The 18,393-nt window shown below is 39.0% G+C and overlaps 1 protein-coding gene across 2 annotated transcripts in view; it reads left to right on the top strand.

Annotated features, from left to right (window-relative positions):
* The first annotated feature begins 1,108 nt into the window (after nt 1–1,108).
* The window catches only part of PLBD1 (phospholipase B domain containing 1), a 77,748-nt gene continuing 60,463 nt past the window's right edge, over nt 1,109–18,393 (top strand). The window contains exons 1-3 of one of the 2 annotated variants that reach the window (XM_031938232.1): nt 1,109–1,266; nt 1,919–2,030; nt 16,794–17,013. In XM_031938232.1, coding sequence (XP_031794092.1) covers nt 16,973–17,013 — 41 coding nt within the window. In that variant the 5' untranslated portion in view covers nt 1,109–1,266; nt 1,919–2,030; nt 16,794–16,972. Of the gene's footprint in view, nt 1,267–1,918; nt 2,031–6,403; nt 6,764–16,793; nt 17,014–18,393 lie in introns of those variants that run through there. The other variant, XM_003771262.4, reaches the window with a different exon arrangement.

The raw sequence follows: 18,393 nt of genomic DNA, 5'->3' as shown, positions 1-18,393 counted from the left end.
ACAAAATAAATAATATTTATTGAATATGTCATTTGCTTTCCTAATTTACAATGCTATCCCATTAATTAATTTATTTATCCTGTTTCTAATGAATGAGGTATACATATCCATACCTACACTGCAATAATGGCTCTCATTTCTTCATGTTTCATTTTGCTTGCTTTAGTCTCCGCTGCCTCACTGAATGTAATATGCTCCAGGGGCTTGCCTAGGATCTAAAACTCTGCTGGCCCTAACCCTATAACCTCCTTAAGTACTGGCAAAAAGGCTCCAGGCTGTATCCAAGTGGCTGCAGCCTGTAACAAAACTAGTGAAAGGAGGCCATCCTTTCACTTTCTGAATATTTTGTTTTAGGTTCTCTGACTACATCATCACCTAAGATGGCAATATCCTAAGGCTCTGCCCCACAAAGGCTAGGCTAGTTTAGTTTTAGTTTTTCCTCAAAAAAAAGAAAGAAAGAAAAGAAAAAGACTTAATTGACTCAGGGAACCAAGAGCTCAAGACATTGATATAGTTTCCTGGTATTCTAAGTATAAGGAGATGGAAAGACCTGGCTCCTCTCTCAGGCTCAGACCACAGGCCATTATGGGCAATATAGTCAAAGAAGTCACCCAACTGCATCAATGCATTATATCCTTCTTTTTCTCTAAAGAGCTTTTCCTGGTTCTGGTTAAGTAAAACTTCTTCTATTCACAGGCAGATATACTACAAGTGTCTCATTTCATTCCAATCTCAAGCCTAAACTACCAGACCAGCCATCAAACCTGGCCTCTTCTGTCATCATATATTATATTATTATGTTTCTGATCCCTGAAGAGTAATGCATTTCAGGATGCAAACTAAACAAATGAAGCAAGGGAAAAAACATCAATGTATAGTCAGCTATCAGTTATTTATAGGGACAGATAAAATCACCAAGGAAGAGGATGCAGAGAGGAGGATCCCAAGGAGCAGAACCTTGGGAGAAACTCACAATCTCTTTTAGCTCTAACATTCTAAGATTCTTCAGTTCCATGATTCTATGAGTACACAAAAGGCGCAGATCAACGGATCCAATGGTTTGGGACTTGAGCTGAGTCTTGAAGGATGAATAGGACTTGGATAGGTAAAGAGAGTGGGGAGGGCGGAGAGAATGAAATAACTGCAGGAATGGTCAGGGTATTGGAGGATAGTGAATGAAGCAGTCATTTTGACGAGTGATGAAAAATAAATTTGTATAGATGGAATTAGAGAATGAAGGCCCTTGAAAACTGGATTAGAGAGCAGGTAATAAGGAATCATTGTTGTTGTTTGTTTGCTTGTCAGATGAGATAAAAAAATAAAAACAATGATTTAGGAAGATTCATTTGATAGTCATGTATAATTTGGCTAACCTGATTTGGATTTCCTAATTCGGAAGGTACAATGGGCCATTCTGATGCTCCATATCTACATGAGTTAACACATCACGTAGCATCAAAAAAATGGGTCCAATCATCTCCATAGAAATATTCTGAAAGTTATTCAGATTTCTGTTTTGTTTCTCTCAAAATAAAATGCCACTAATAATTTTCATCCACTTCTTTATTTAGCATAAGTTTCGATGGCATCTGGAGCTTTTGCTTCTTACTTTCATTCTGTTGAAAAAAGAAACCAATCAATGCTAAGAGTCTGTAATATATTTTGATTTTGTCTTTTTTGACGGTCAAAGGTTTTCACATTTTAGTTTTCTAAGATAGACTGAAAAAGAATAACATCTCTAAGAGTTAGTAAAAGAAATAGGATTTTGAACAACTGTTTTCTAAGTTTTTTTCCTAGTGCTTCTCATTAAACTATTCTTTAATATAATTTGAAGGATAATAGACGTTTAAAGAAAGAAACCAGGATCATAAATTTAGAGCTGGAAGGGATCATAAGGTCCAAACTCCTCATTTTACAGATGGGAAAACTGAAGCCTGAGGGATTGTGAGTGGTATAGCAAAGAAATTCCAGGAATATCAAAGGTACCTTCATCTTTCACATCTTCTGACATCTATCAACGTACTCTTCAGGTAACCACATACACCTCCCACATATTATTTTTCTTTCCAACTTTGTTCAGCGCTTACCCCATTTATAATCATTTGGGTCTAAAGGCCAGTAACAGTGATATCTAGATGACCGGAAACCATGCCATAAAGGAATTGGGAGAAGGCACAGGGAGCTATTAAGTCTGGATAAGGAAAAATTAAAGGAGTCATGAGGATAGCTGTCGTTAGATAGATTAGACTTGATGTTCTTGAACTCAAAGATCATAATTAGAATTAATATGGTGGAAGAAAGGCAGATTTTAGTTCTCTCTAAGGAAATCGTTTCTAGCTGTCCAAAAGTGAAATGCAAAGACTCAGGACAAAAATAAGGGACTCAGGAGCTGCCCATTTTATTGCAAGAGGGTCCTGCTCAAGTTTGTGTGGGACCAAATGTCAGAGGACCTGAGTTCATATCCTGTCTCAGTCAACTTCGTGACTTTGGTTTAGGACTTCTCTGAGTCCAACTTTCCTGATCTGTAAAATAAGAGATCCTGGACTTAATGGTCTCGAAGGTCATTTTCAGTTTTAAATGTGTGATATTATGTTTTCCAAAGGCTAGATATCTTCTTCCTTCTTTATGAATAATATCTTTAGCTCAAGATTCATGGTTACCATTTCATAATTGTTACACTTGTTCTGTTCATCTTGTGCTATGGAAGTTAATTTTATAATTTAAAGGAAAAGCTCTCAAGGCAGTCACGTGTGAGTAGATAGCTGTGGATATCAAAAATGTTAGCTATTTTAAAAATGGTGGTTAATGATTTATTTCCTATTTAGTGTTCTTATTTAAGAATTCGATGAAAAGGCAGTGATTTGGAGGTAGCAAGCAGAGAGCACGTCCCAAAGGGAAGGGAAAAGTAGCAAATACTTTAGGCAAATAAACTATAAAATGTAATTCTTGTTTGATGAAATATGTCTTCAACTGTATATTTGGTGGTTTCAAATGGGAGGGTAGGGAGGACATGTCAGAAATGTTATTTGTTTTCCTTTCTACTATAACAAGTTGCTGACAGGGTGAAAAGTTTGATTATTATTAGTTTGTCTTGAGTGTTCAAAAACCACTCAGTCAGGATGGGACTGGCCCTAGCAGTTAAGAGTAGATCCAGACTCAATTTCTTGCCAGGGTTTTCTTAAACATACACCATTTTGGATGGCTTTACCTTCATTCCCCACCCCGTACCTTCCCCACTCCCCATTCATCACCACTTCTTGGTTGACAGAATGCAAAAGCTCTCTCTGCCTCTGGATCACAGAAACTGGATAAAAAGTAGAATGGTCAGTATTTGGGAAGGCATTCAGGCAGGTGAGAGCAGGGCTAAAACAATTTTATTTTCCTGTTGGTGGGAGAGCAGGGATTACTTGGGGTAGATACTCTAATGACTCCAGATTTTTTTTTTTTTTTTTCACCATTCACCCTTTCCCTCACCCCCTCTTGACTTTGGTATAAGAACGATCTCTGACTTTCACTATAGAGGTACATACTTGATCTGAAATTTTTCCTAAGAGCTATATTGGGAATTTATTTTATAGTCATTTCTCAGATGTCTTTTTCTTTTTTAAAAAAGCAGATTGCATATCTTGAATCTCAATGAAAGAATAGATCAAATCACTTTCCTCCCATCCCAAGAAAATGCAAAATAGAAGAGAGGGAGCCTCAAAGTTAGAAAGGAGATAGAGCTGCAAGGGACCTAAGAAAGAAGGTGGAGGTTAAGTAAGAAATACTTCCTCCAGGGCATGAATCCAGTTAGGAATAGAGCTCAAACCCCTAAATGCCCAGAATAAGAGTACTGGTTCAGGAGTCAGAAGATCTAAGGTGAAATCTTGTTTTTGTTATTTCCCAATAGACTTTGAGTTTCTTGAAAATCAGAAACTATCTTTTTGTTTTCTGTGTATCATCAATGCTTAATCACAAGGTCTGGCACATAGTAAGTGTTTATTAACTGTGTCATTGGGCAAACCTATAAAAAATCTGGCCTTTAAGGCCTTTTTCTAGAAAAGAAGCACCCACAAGTTCCCCTTAACTTAATCTGTAATGTAACACTATTTGCTGCCATGATTTTCAACCTTATGATCCTGCTGTAAATCCAGGATCTTTTATAAATCATGTTCTAATGAGGACTTCAATCATTGTGAGAAGAGGAAGAGGGATGGGACTGGATCCATGATTTTATTAATAAAGACATTTTCCAGAGGAGGAAACTCCCTATCAATAAAAGTCTGCACTTTCTAATTTATAATCTCACAATTGAACTAGAGCACTAATTGGTCACGGATTTGGCCAGTCATATAAACAGTATCTTTTAAGAGTGAAAATTTGAACCTAGTTCTGCAAAAGGGGAAATATATATATATGTGTGTGTGTGTGTGTGTATGAATATATACACATATATGGATACACATATATATGTATGCATGTATGTTCTATGTGTGTGTATATGTGTATAATATATGCATGAATATATACACATATATGGATACACATTTATGTATGTATGTATGTATGTTCTATGTGTGTGTTTATATGTGTATAATATATGTATGAATATATACACATATATGGACACACATTTATATATGTATGTATGTATGTTCTATGTGTGTGTTTATATGTGTATAATATATGTATGAATATATACACATATATGGATACACATTTATATATGTATGTATGTATGTTCTATGTGTGTGTTTATATGTGTATAAACACACACACACACACATATATATCAGGGAGGTGAAGTGATGCAGTGACATGCAAGTGAATTCAAGAATGAAGGAGTAACAACCTCTATGAATATAGCTGGCCCACAAACTGGAACTGGTTGGTTGGAAAACTTCCTTTCTTCCTTTCTTTTTTCTTCCTTCCTTATAACTTTACCCACAGCTTTTTTCCCTGCCTTTTGGATCTCTGAACCCTCCCAAGATATCTTTGGGATATCTTTCTTAAGACCAGGCTTTAAGCCAAAATTACTCTGATTCTCATTGATTGACCCCTTACAGGTCCCCAAGCCCCATTTGGTTGTAGTTGTGTCCTGATTGAATATATATATATATATATATATATATATATATATGTGTGTGTGTGTGTGTGTGTGTGTGTGTGTGTGTGTGTGTGTGTGTGTGTGTGTATGTATTGACTAGGTGAAAGAGAAGATTTTTTGCCTTAATTGCTACCTAGCCTTAATCACCGAATGGGTGCAGCGTCAGTTAAACTGAGCCTGTTGAAATCTTAGCTTAAAAAGGCTGAGGTCTCCCATTGCATCCAGGGCCCTCTCTAGTCGTCCTGATCTATATCTGGCCACCGGACCCACATCTGGCCACCGGACCCACATCTGGCCACCGGACCCAAATGACTGTGAGGGGAAAGTGAGGCAGGTGACCTTGCCCAACCCTCCCTCATTCAAATACAATTCACTTGCATGTCACGGCATTGTCACCTACAACAGCATCAATGACAACACCCATACACACAGAGTTCAGTGAATAGAGGTACTGGACCCGAGTTCAAATCTTGCCTCAGACTATTATAATCAATTAAAATCATTTAACCTCTCTCAGTCTTAGTCTTCTCGTGCAAAATTTTTCATTGTCTCATTTGCTAAAATAGCAGCAGCTACCTCTTAGGGCTGTTGTGAGAACTGAGATAAAATATATGTGAAGCAATATAGGACCGCTTGTGTGTGTGGACAGACAGACAGACAGACAGTTTTCTGCTAAAAGCCTAACTAGAAAGGTTGGATTTTGGTTAGACACCCAGCAGTAAAGAATGTAAATTTCAGAACCGATTTTGGGGGGTAGGGTTCGTGTATGTAGCTAAGGCAGAACCGTGAGTAGAGTGCTAGGTCTAGAATCTAGAAAACCTCCTGAAGGGAGAACTTGGCCCCAGACATTTATTGACTGTGCGATCCTGGGTCTGTTTGCCTCAATTTCCTTATCTATAAAATGAGGGTAACCACGGCTCCTGCTTCCCAGGGCTCCCACGAGGATCAGTGGGACAAAAAGCGCTGATCGCAGTTGGCACACGCGCTATATAAATGTTGGCCATCATCATCATGCTTCTTTTCTGGAAGTGTAACGAAAATAGGAACAGGACAGATACTGATTCCCGGCGATTTAAGAAAGATATCGTGGGGCCACAAAAAAGAACGAATGTGACCGTATTGATTCTCAATGCCTCTCCTACCCTTCTGTCGATCTCTACGGGGCAGTGACCCACCCTAACCTGCGTGTGTGATGCTCACATTTGTGAGAATGCTTGTCGACTGACTTCAGTCAGTCTCCAGTTCCCTTTCTCTCCCCCCGCCCCCGCCCCCAATCATCCCTGGAACACAGCCTCAGCACACCTCCGAGAGCGAAGTGAAAAACTTCCTTCTCGGCGGCGTCCTGTTTACGTCGGGGCCATGTCGAGGAGGTCAGAAAACCATAGTTTGTTGACTCCGGCCAAACTAGGGAGTGGTCTCTTTTAGGGGCCGCGTCAGGACCCCTCCCCTTAGGGAGCCAGGGTTAATTAATAGAGGAGAGCCAGGGAGGGGCTGAAAGGGAACTCCTAAAACTGTTGCCACAGAGGGAGGCTCCGGAGACATCAGAGCGGAGGCAGAGAGGAGCCAGCCCCAACGCCGCAATGACCCGCTTCAGCTGCTTCGGGCGGCTCCAGCTGCGGCCGCTGCGGGCGCTGCTGCTGCTGCTAACTTTCTCGGCTCCAGCGACCCGAGCAGGTGAGAGCGCCCGCGCGCGGGGAGCCGCAGAGGGCTGTGGGGAGGCGAGCCCAGCTGCAGGAGAGAGGGCAGCGGAGCTTTTGCGGGGGGAGGGCGAAGGGCGAAGGGCGAAGGGCGTGACCCCTGCCCCTGCGGGCTTCTGAGGCTCGCTCCCAGGCGACGGAAGGCTTGGGGCTGGGGGCGGCGGCGGAGAGCGCGCGCGCGCGCTGCTGCCCCTCGGGACCCGCTTGGCGCCCGGCCGGCCCCGCACCTCCCGCCGCCGGTGGCGCAAAGTTTCTTCTAGCCGCTCGTTGCTTGGGCCGGTGCCAAGAAACGGGCTTCTTGGAGCTCTCTGGGCGCCCCGTTCCCCGGCCCCGCGTTTCCTAACGAGAAATTCCCATTCCTTGCGCGCTGTCAGTCTGGCCCGGAGCCGTTGTCCCGACTGAAACGCCTCCGGCTCGGGAACGACTTGGCCTGTGCTAACGCCTCGCGCTGCCCGGGCGCTCTCGCTAGTGCGGACTTTCGCGCCCCCCCCTTCCCCTCCCCCCCCCGGCGGCCCCCTGGTCCTTGCGGGGCTCGCGCCTCGTCCCCAATGGAAAAACCATCCGCCGTGATCCACTTCCTTTTGATTGATTTCATCATCTAATTTCGGCGGCTTCCTTGCGCAAGCTGGGGCGGGTGCTGCGAAGGTGTTTTCTTTTGAACTCGGGCGGGGGGCGGGGGGGGGGGGGAAGCGACTTTTGTGTCGGGAGCCTTGTCGCACTCCCTTGGGATCTCAGTTGATCTTTTTTCAACTTCTGGGGATAATCCCGCCCGAGAAATCTCTAGCGCAGTCCCTGATCCGCGCCTTTTGTGTGAAGGAAAACAAACAAACAAACAAACAAACAAACAGCGCTCACACCGGCGAAGCGAACTTCCCCGCCGTGCGGAGGGGGTGTGAGAAGGGGAAGGAGTCGGTAAGGGCGCTCCCCGGTAGTGAGCTTCCCCTTGGAATCCGCCACCTCTCCGCGGGGTCTGTTGTGGTGCGTTTGGAGAAGTTGCGTCCTGTCCAAGGGCGCAACTTCTGTAATGTGTCGGAGGCGAGACTCGCCTCCCGGTCTCCCTGATTGTGAGACCGGCTTCTTCCGGAGAAGCCCCCGTCACTCCCGCAGAGTTCTGATTTTCGGCTCTGTCCTTAGGTACTGCCAGGGAAATAGGTGGCCAAGAGCGAGCGCCAGAAAGGGAAATGGTGCGAGGGGTAGTGGGAAGCGCGCTCGCCATCACTTAGCCGCTCACCTTGATAACGTTTCCTTGCTGATGTTCTTTTGGGAGAGAGTGGTGGAAAGCCACCTACAAATTATCCGGGACCGTGTTTTTGGGGTGTGTGAAGTTTTGAGAGGCAGTAGGAGAGTTTCTTGGGTGTGTTCCTTGCTTTGCCGAGGGTGAGTAATGAGCGGACAAAAAGTAAAAAAAATATATCTGTGGGGAGACAGAGTGGGGCCTTTGATGCCAGGAAGGTTAGAAAGGTGGAGAGAAAGGGGGCTGGCGTTTTTGACAGGAAGAATAAGCCAGATGGGGTGGACATTCCAACTGATTCTAATGGAAGGCCTCGGGGTACAACTGTTGACCACACAAAAGTTTTATTTCTAGGTTGATGGACAGGGGGCTGGGACTAAGGTTTTTTTTTTTTTTTTTTTTTTTTTTTTTTTTTTTTGGTACCAAGGTAGTGTTTAATTGGGCGACTAAGTGACACAATGGATAGAATATTGAGCCTAAAGTCATGAAGACCTGGATTCAATACAGCTTCAGACACTTACTAGTTTTGTTCCCCTGGGTGAATTTTTTAACTTGTTTGCCCCAGTTTCTCATCTGTAAAATGAGTAGGAGAAGGGGATGGAAAATCAATCCGGTATCTTTGCCAAGAAAACCCCAAATGGGTTCACAAAAAATCTGAAATGATAGAACAGCGTGTTCTGAGGGTTTAGAACAATTGAACATATAGCCTTCTCTGTCTGGAGCTGGAAAGCAGTCTCTTGTTAAGTTACAAAATTCTTGAGAAGGCTTCAAGCGGTGAGACCGAAATGCCTTCAAGTTAACAATGCATTTCTGTGATAGCTGAGGCACTGAAAAATGGCCAAAATATTGCTTGATTGAGATCTTCCTGGAAGCAACTTTTGGGGTTTTTGCAAAGTAAAAGTTGCCGGGTATAGTCTTGTAAGATAGTTGGGTGGCTCAATGGATAGAGGTTTTCCTGAGTTCAAATCTGGCCTCAGACACTTACACAAGCTATGTGACTTAACCTGTTTGCCTCATTTCCTCATCTGTAAAATAAGTGGAAGAAGGAAATAAAAAAACACCTCCAGTGTCTTTGCCAAGAAAACTCCCCAAACATGGAGAGTCAACATAACTGAAATGGTTGAAAAATCACAAATGGTCTTGTAGGATGGCTGGTATCTCATTTTATCTCCTGTAATAAAGTGGAGGCAATGAGATAGGTTCTGAGCATGAAATTGGGAGGATCTGGCTTCAAATCCAGTTTCAGGCACTCACTAGGTGTGGGACTCTGGGTAGTCACTTAATCTCTGTTTGCCTTAATCTACTAGAGAAGAAATGGCAAACCACTCAAGTATCTTTGCCAAGAACACCTCAAATGGAGTCACAAAATGATGGATGTGACTGAACAACAATAACAGTAAATAAGGTGAATACTCATCAATCAGAACTTGGAATCATAGTGGTGAAACTTTCAGTTACAAGACTGGAACTAAATGAGACTGAAGAATAGACCATATAGAAAGGAGATAGCAAAAAAGGAAAATAAAATGAAAAGAAATATTGATTATAATCACCAAATTTGACCCTAGAGAAAAATATCTCTCTCCCTTTGTGTTTGGGAAGTATGGGTGTGAAATATCCACATGCTCTCAGATACTGTCGATATGTCAGCTGGTTTTTGCCAAACTCTTGGGTTTTTCTCCCTTCTTTTTTTCAGTCTTGGATATATTGGCTTGCTAGGTTCAGGAGGGCAAAGTGATATATTCAGAAACAAGTGTGAAATAAAAACAAGGGGCAAATTGGTATACTAACAAAAAAAGAGAAAGAAAAGAAAAAGAATATTTGTCATTGTCTTTTGCTTCAGGAAGAAGGTTGGGCTTATTCAACAGGACAATATCCCAAAGGTAAATCCGGCCTTCCTCTTTTTTTGAAAAGTTTATTATCCCCTTTCAGCACCTTAGTTACATGTATTGATAAACAAGCTCTATAGTTCTTCCAATCAAATGGATACTACATTTTAGAAAAGAGGCATTCTTCAGTCGTTTATTTTTCCTGTAGTGCTCAGGTAGGCCAAATAATTATTTGTATTCAAGAAGTGCTCCACTGTCCTAGTCTTTTCTTGGACAAGTCAAATCAGAATAAAGACCAAAACATCCTTCATTAGGACTTGGCCTGATGGACTAATGATTTTAATTTCTCTCACAATGACTTACTTATGTAATTTCTAGTTTATGAAACATGAACTTCCTCTGATGATAAAGACAAAAATATTCCTCCATGGTTCTGCTTTAAGAATAATTTCACTTTTTCAGTTCTGTTTTTATCTTGTTCAAGTTGTATTAATGTCAGTTATGAAATCTCAAATGATTCATTTTCTTCCACATTTTAGCTTGGGAGTGTCAGATCTTCATTTGGTTTGGGGGTTTGGGATTTTTTGCATTTTATTTGGTCTCCTTTGAATCAAGTACATTCAGGTCCCTCATAGAAATACTATTTATATTTTGAAGTGTGTTAGAAATTTTATTTTAAAATATCCTCCTGGAAAAGCTGCCTTAATCATCTTAAAAATTTATATGTTATACAGCAAAACAAGAATTTACTTTGCCTACTAAAATATGGAACAATTAATAATAATAATTAGCATGGCATTTTAGTCTAAAAGATTAAAATCTACAACAAACCATAGGATCACGTATCAATTATCCCCAAGAAAATGATGAAAGCCCCATTCAATTTCAAGTTTGGCTTCAGCAAACCACTAAGACACCTTCCTGTCCTGAGATTTGTACTTCAGCCTTGCTGAAAGGTATGAGATTTTTCTTACAAATTCAGTAATACTTTGGTTGAACAATTACTTAAAACAAAGGATCAACATGGTCTTGCACTAGTGTGCATTTGTTCCCAAATGTATTCCAAATAGTCCATAAATGTTTTAATGAGGCTACTAAGTTTGGGGAAAAAAGCCAAAATTCTAAGTTTGGCAAGATATTTAATTCCATCCAACAAGCATTCATTGAGTGCCTATTATGTGCTGAGAAGTAAGTGCTGGTGATAAAAAGACTTAAATGAAATTGTCTCTCCCTTCAAAGAGCTTATATTCTATTGTAGGAAACCAGCATTACAGAGCAAAATATGTACAGACAATATACATTAAGATCCAAATCCAGTGCTGCTTCATGATGATGTTAATGTACACTTTGGAGAAAGCTTGGGACTCTACAAGGCAGAGGGCAACAAGATCATAAGTATTTACTATATGTCAGACCCTATGTCAAGAAAGGAGGAGAACATTCAGTCCTGGGGATAGCTTATATCATAGCTGTAGGAGATGGAGTATTAATTAGGTCAAGTTTAGTTTCATACCCTTCCTATGTTCTAGTATAATTTGTATCTCTTCATTGTTTAAAAATTGCATTTTCTCAGTGCAATTATCAGCCCCCTGCCTCTGCATACCTGTCTCCATGCATATTTCCTTATGCTTTTACTAGTTTCTTCTGTCCCGTCTATCTCAACATCTATATTTCCCTTTATATGACTCTAGGGAAAAGGCAAAGAAAAAAAATTTATTAAAGCTTTTTATTTTTCAAAACGTAACCATAAATAATTCTGCAACATTAGCCCTTGCAAAACCTTGTGCTCCAATCCCTCCCTCCTTTCTTAGATGGCAAGTGTACCATGTTAAACATGGTAGAAACATATGTTTAATCCAATATATGCATACATATTTATACAATTATCTTGCTGGCTCTCATCATCACAAGACCATTGAAACTGGCCTGAATCATCTCATTATTGAAGAGAGCCCCATCCATCAGAATTGATCATCATATAATATTGTTGTTAAGGCAAGGAAAAATTAAAGCCAGAAATAGTACCAGGGAATTATTTGGATCTCCTCACCTCCTCCAGCTGAACTGATATAATCACAAAAGGTAACAGGCAGGTAACAGAAAGATCACACATTTAGATGTGAAATCAAATGCAAAGATAAGTGTTCTGTCTATTCTCTGTTGGATCTTTGTGCAGTGTGAAGTTTTCCTGATGGACTTGGAAGGGAAGCTTGTCATTGAATGGCCGAAGACTGGCCATATTCCTGGTGTCTTTTAAAAAACTAAGTTTGCCTGGAAATGGTGTAGGTGTTTAAGGAAACAGAAGCAGCATTTCCATTGCACCCCTACCAGAGGGCAGCATCAGGGAAAGGAGACTTTTTCCCCCTCCCCATTCTGCACTGATGGTCTTACAGAAGATAATCAACTTACAGAAGTAGGAGACACTGTGTCTACCCCAGAGCAGCAAGACAAAGAGTGGGTCATCATGCAGCTTCAAAAAATGCAACCCTTGGCAGCAGAGAAGAGAGTCAACCACAATTAAAGGAGAATTACTGCTGGCACTGAGAAGATAAGCTGTAGAAAGAATTAGGAGCTGAGTAGAAATGCTATACCCTCTCTGGGGGATGTCATATGAAGAGAAGGGATATCTGGATACCAAAGTCCTAGAGATAATATGCCTTAATTGCACATATTTCTTGGGTGTGTGCTCTTTACTAGTGTCTTCTATATATGTGTCCATCTTTCTTACTGATACAATAGGTATTCCCTGGTTTACACAGGAAATATATGGCTACTGTATATGCTATCCTAACAAATTCCTTTGTTTTTTTTTTTCTAATAGTATCTATTAAGGCCTTGTAAGTAAGTAAGCACTTAATAAATGGTATTTTGATTGATATTTCATTATTAGGAATTTTTATCCATGGAGAATTTTGAACCTGAGGTAGTAGTCACTCATGAAAAACACATTTTTGTGAGCAACTTGTTAATGGCAAAACATTTACTTTTATCCAATAAACTTTCATTGAGTGCCTACTGTGTGCTGGGGATTATTTTAGGTGTTAAATATTAAAAAAAAAAAAACTAAATTAAACTGCCCTTTCCTTCAAGGAGTGTACAGAGCAAAATATATAGACACAGCAAATATAAAATTATTCAGGAAGTGTCGAGAGGAAGTTGCACTCAGAACTGTAGAGATCAGGAAAGGCCTCTTGTAGGAGGTCATAGGATTCTAGATTTAGAGCTGGATGGCTCCTTGGAGACTATTTTGGAGACCACTTAGTTCGAAGTCTTCATTTTGCGGATTAGAAAACTGAGGGTCAGGAGAAATGAAGTGGTTTATAGATTACATAGGCAGAAAGTGGGAGAGACAAGATTCTAGCTTAGGTTTTCAGAATTCAAATCCATTGCTCCCTAATGGTACTATTAATCTATACTTTGGAGAAAGCTTGTGACTCTACAAGGCACAGGGCAACAAAGCCAGAAGTTACACACAACATTAAGTATTTATTATGTGGCCCTATGCCAAGAAGGGGATGGTCCAGTGCTGGGGGTAGGGAGTTAAGGAGATAACTTTAAGAAATATCCCACAGATAGTAAATGACTTGAAGGTCTTCTCAGATGAAGGAGAAAGATGTCATCATAGAAGAACAAGGAAGAAAAATGTCTTAATCCCCCCCCCCCAAAAAAAATATAAGCTTCTTGAAATCTGGGATAAACATTTCATTTTTGTATTGTTTTGCACATAGTAGTTACTTGATAAATTGTTTCTTGAATTAAATGTATTTTGAAGTAAATCCCAAATAAATAACATCATTCAGACCAAGAAACAGTTCAATACAGGTATGGTAAGACGTGTTCATGGATGATAGAAGTTCAGTCAACTCAACAAGATTCTACTAAATGCCTGCTAAGAAAGCTTAAATGTAGGTCCTCTAGTTCCAAAGGAATTATGATGAAAAAAGCTATCTCCCCCTCCAGAGAAAGAACTGATGCAGTCTGAATGATGGTTTTTTTTTTTACTATTTTTAATATTCTTAGAGATTTTTGTCTATTTTCTTTTACAACATGCTAATAAGAAATATTTTGCATAACTGTACATTTGTAATTGATATCAAATTGTTTGCTTTCTCAAGTAGAGGAGAGAGGAGGGAGGAACTCACATTTTTAAAAAATAAATATTAAAATTTTTTCTTTATGTTATTGAGAAAATAAAATTAAAAACAAATTTAAATGGACTTTCAAATTCTTTGATGCCCTTGAAAACTGTTCCTTTATAGTTATGTTTCTCATATAGTTATGAGCTATTTCTATATATATATATATATATATATATATATATATATATATATATATATATAAAATGCGCTTTATATAACATGATACCTTCCTGTGTAGGAACAGTATAATTTCACATTGTTGGCAAAGAAATCCAAGTTCTTACTTTTACACCACAAGTAATTTTCTCTCAGAAACTGTTCAAATCCTATCTAAAAGTTGTGCATATTAAATCAAAGTTCTTTTTCAGGTACTAAAAGTATATATACCACATGACAATAGCTGATATCTGTTGACAAGCTAAATCTTTTCCTTTCCATTGTGACTGGTGAAAGATGAAATGATTGAGGAAACAAAGAATCAAGCTTCCAGGAATATAAATTTATTAAGCAATGCATGCCAATTGCCTAATCAATCAGGACCAGGCCTTTCTCAGCTTTGGCACTAAACTCCAAATATAGGAAGAGACAGACTTTTATGCATTAAAAACAACCAAATACAGCTAATTACCTAATATATCCTTGTTGATTGTTTTAATTACTCTGATTTCTAATTTGAGGACAGATTAGGGACTTTTCAAGATGGATGGAAGAGAGTAAATGGGTGCAATTGCTTGAAATCAGAAAAAGAGGCGTCCCATTCTTCCCAAGTGACTATATCAAAGGAACATAGATGCAACTAATTGACCAGTACGGGCCCAGTTTTCAGAGAAGACATATGGGCTGCTTAAGATGTATAAGTGTGAGAAAACTCCTTGCACCAATTTTTAGATTTGACTGGGCTTCTGGTCAGCATAACCTAAGTCCTTGGTTAAGAATCTCCAACAGCAGATAGAGATGGTCCAATTTCTTAAGCACACAGCCATAAGGCTTTTCCCCAGTTTCCACAATTGAATAAAGTTTTTTCACGATACAGAAATTGAATTAGACCCATAATTGAATAAAACAGTACTGAGCCAGCTCCAGAATTGTTACAGAATTGATTCCAGATGGAAATACTGTGATTCACTCAATTCCTACAATTTTCCTAAAGAATCAAATATTAAATAAAGGGGAGGGAGGTGTCATGGTCACCTTATATAATCTATCAATTCTATTTATGCATTGAATACATTATTTTGAAAGGGGATCCCCTGGATTCACGAGACTGTCAAAGGGTCAGCAAAGGTGGAGGAGTGGTTCTAGCATGGACTTCCCAACTTCTCTCCTTTGGACCTTCTTATTCAATATATATCACACTGTCTCATCATTCCTCTCTTGCCTCACTTTTGATTTTGTTCTTATTTCTTTCTGACTTTTGCTTGGTCTCATTAGAAAGTTGTTTTGGTCTGCAAAGTGTTCATTTGTTGGGTAAGGTTTGCCACTTTTTCTTCTAGGCTATTTATTCTTTCCAATTCTTTCCAACAATTTTTATTTCCTTAAAAAAGAAAAAACCTTCTTGCTTGATTTCTTCTACATGTATATGTAGTTCTTTTGAAAATTAATTTTTTAAAAAAATTCTTTATTTGCAGTTGTTACAGTTACTTCTCTCTTTAAAAAAGTCTCTTCAATTACAATAATTTTCGATACTGGTTGATGATGTCTTTAATTTGCTCCTCTCTAGCTTTAGTTCCCAAATTGGGTTTTTATTTTGGGATCAAGGGCAGCCTTCCCCTTGCTCTTTTGGCTGGATAGTTTCCTCTTGGATCTCTTAGTTTCTTGTGCTGAACACCACTTCTGGAGGTTAAGCTCTCCTGGATCTTTGAGGTTCAGGGAATTGTATTTTCAGGATCTCCTCTAGAATCTTAGGACAAAGACCTTAGATCTCATGGACCTGGGGAGAGACTTTACTTGGTCACTGCTTACTATTATTCTCCCCTGGCTTCAAAAGTCCCTAGACAAGGGTTTTTTGATCACTCTTAAGCTTTCTTAGGGTAAGCTCTCTGCTCTGGCTGCCTCCAGACACAGAATACAGCAGGTTACACATGTCATAACTGACCATACTAGAACACTACCCACCACCTGTGCTGGACTTGCTGAAGGAGTCTTTTTTTCTGTTGACCAAAAGCTTCTGGTTTATTTTGTGCCATTTTGGAGTGGAAGAAGTCACTTACTATCATTTCTCATTGTATATGTGGATCATTCTTATTCTGGTATGAACTTCAGGGATGTGGGAGCTAGGTAGTCTGCCACCTGTTCCCACAGCCATCTTGAAAGGAAATCCCCAGTGTGTGAAAAGAACCAAGAAGTTAGGAGATGGAATTGAGGTGATAAATGTCAATGGAAAGACAGTTGCCAAGGTGGAAATTTGGTATCCTATGAAGTAATTAAATGCTATGATGGGATCAAAACAGAGTTTGATGTCAAGATCAAAGTCAAAAGTTCTAACCATACTTTTTCGTGGGATGTGAGGAACAATCCCATGAATGTGAGTAACCTTGTCTGATCTTTTCCAACCCTCCTTGATCACATTTGAACTGGACTCCATTCTCCCTGAACAAGAGAAAGCCAGGTATACTTCCCAATCCCAATGGTCTACATATCATTAGATGTAAATGTGGCTTAACTATAGCCTTCTACAGTGAATCTTCAGAGTTAATCCAAAGCTAGCCTTTTCAGTATCTTAAAGCACATAATATGCTATTGGAAGTATAGGTAACACAGAAAAGATTTTTTAAATGATTGTATATATTTTTCTTCTTCCTCCTTCAGAAATTCATTATGCAACTGTATATTGGAATTCTTCCACATTGTCAGTAGAAGTCAAAAATGATATAGACCCGACTGGAGATGCATATGGTTTTTACAATGACACTATACAAACTACAGGCTGGGGGACCTTGGAGATAAGAGCTGGTTATGGTGCTAATTCCTTAACCAATGAGCTTGTCATGTTTGTAGCTGGCTATTTGGAGGGTTACCTCACTGCGCAGTAAGTATTTTTTTTTTTGCATTTGTATCCCCAATATCTAGAATAGCATCTGCTCCACAGTGAAAGGCTAATAAATTCTTGATCGATCAAATGATTGATAAGCTCTTCACTAACAAATGTAACAAGCAACCATGATATTAATACTACCCTAATATGCCTTTTAATACTACCCTTTTATTTACCATCATGGCTTTTCATTTTGATTTCCAGTTATGCTTTTTCTCTCCTTACATTAGACATTAAAATTGTAAATGTAGCTAGAATTTTTAGTAAGCTTATGTATGAAATATTATTCATATTTGTTCTTATAATCCAGCTCCAGTCCTCCCTTTCTGCTTTCCTTCTGTGATCACACTGCTATAAAGATGTAAGTCAGCAATTCCAAGTCTTTTTGTTTCTGAGGGTCTCTTTTTGCTTTCAGAAATTCTTTCAGGCTCTCACATGACAGCAGTTATATTATTGGTGGTTATTGATTGAGAAATTCACAATGACAAAAAATGACTATATTTTTAGTAATGTAGATGTGGCAAAGCAAATAGACATCTCATAAATGTCACTAATGAACAACTTCTAGGAAGGACATCTTAAGCAGAAAAAAAGTCATATATCATTTTTACAGGCCTGAAAAATAAGAAATGCCAATATTTTATAATCATCCACACAAAATCCATTTTATTACATCACCTAATTTTCCAGAGCTAAAACAAAAAGTGAAAATAGCAAGATTTGGTATACATATGAATACATGGATGGTTTACAGTAACCCTGTAATTCACTTGGGAATTTCATCCAAACAGTTTAGGAATTATAATTTTAAATACTATTTTAACAAATAAAAGTGTCTTTAGGATGAGATCAAATGTGATCAATACCTAGTTTATGGCTCTCTTTATTTCTCTGACATTTCTACCTTTGGAAGCTATCTAAAGAAATGTCCAAACCATATTCTATCATTTTGTAAATGGGGAGATGAAGTAAGAGGCAGAATTACTTATTAAGAATGATATGGCAGACTAGAGTTCATTAGAAATAAAATCTAAGAGCTTTCTAGTTTTCTGACTTTGAATCAGAATAGCTGAGAATACTAAAGATGTTAAATTATTGTAAGCAAGTTTTACTAATGTTTTCTCCTAGATTTTATTAAAAGAACAAGGATAGAAAATAAAGTTACAAGTCACTTTTATCCATTCTCATCCCTCCCTTGATTTAAAGCATGTTAGATTACTTGATCCCCTTTATTTTTACAACATTGTTGTCCATAACCCATATTTTTGAACACATAGTAACTATTTTTTTCATATTGCTAACAATTCAGAATAAGTAATAGATCTGATATTAATCTAATCCCATACACTAGAGATTCTGTTTTATGAAATCTTC

This window comes from Sarcophilus harrisii, chromosome 5, assembly GCF_902635505.1.
Source record: "Sarcophilus harrisii chromosome 5, mSarHar1.11, whole genome shotgun sequence".
NCBI lineage: Eukaryota > Metazoa > Chordata > Mammalia > Dasyuromorphia > Dasyuridae > Sarcophilus > Sarcophilus harrisii.
This window is presented reverse-complemented; position numbering and strand designations above follow the sequence as displayed.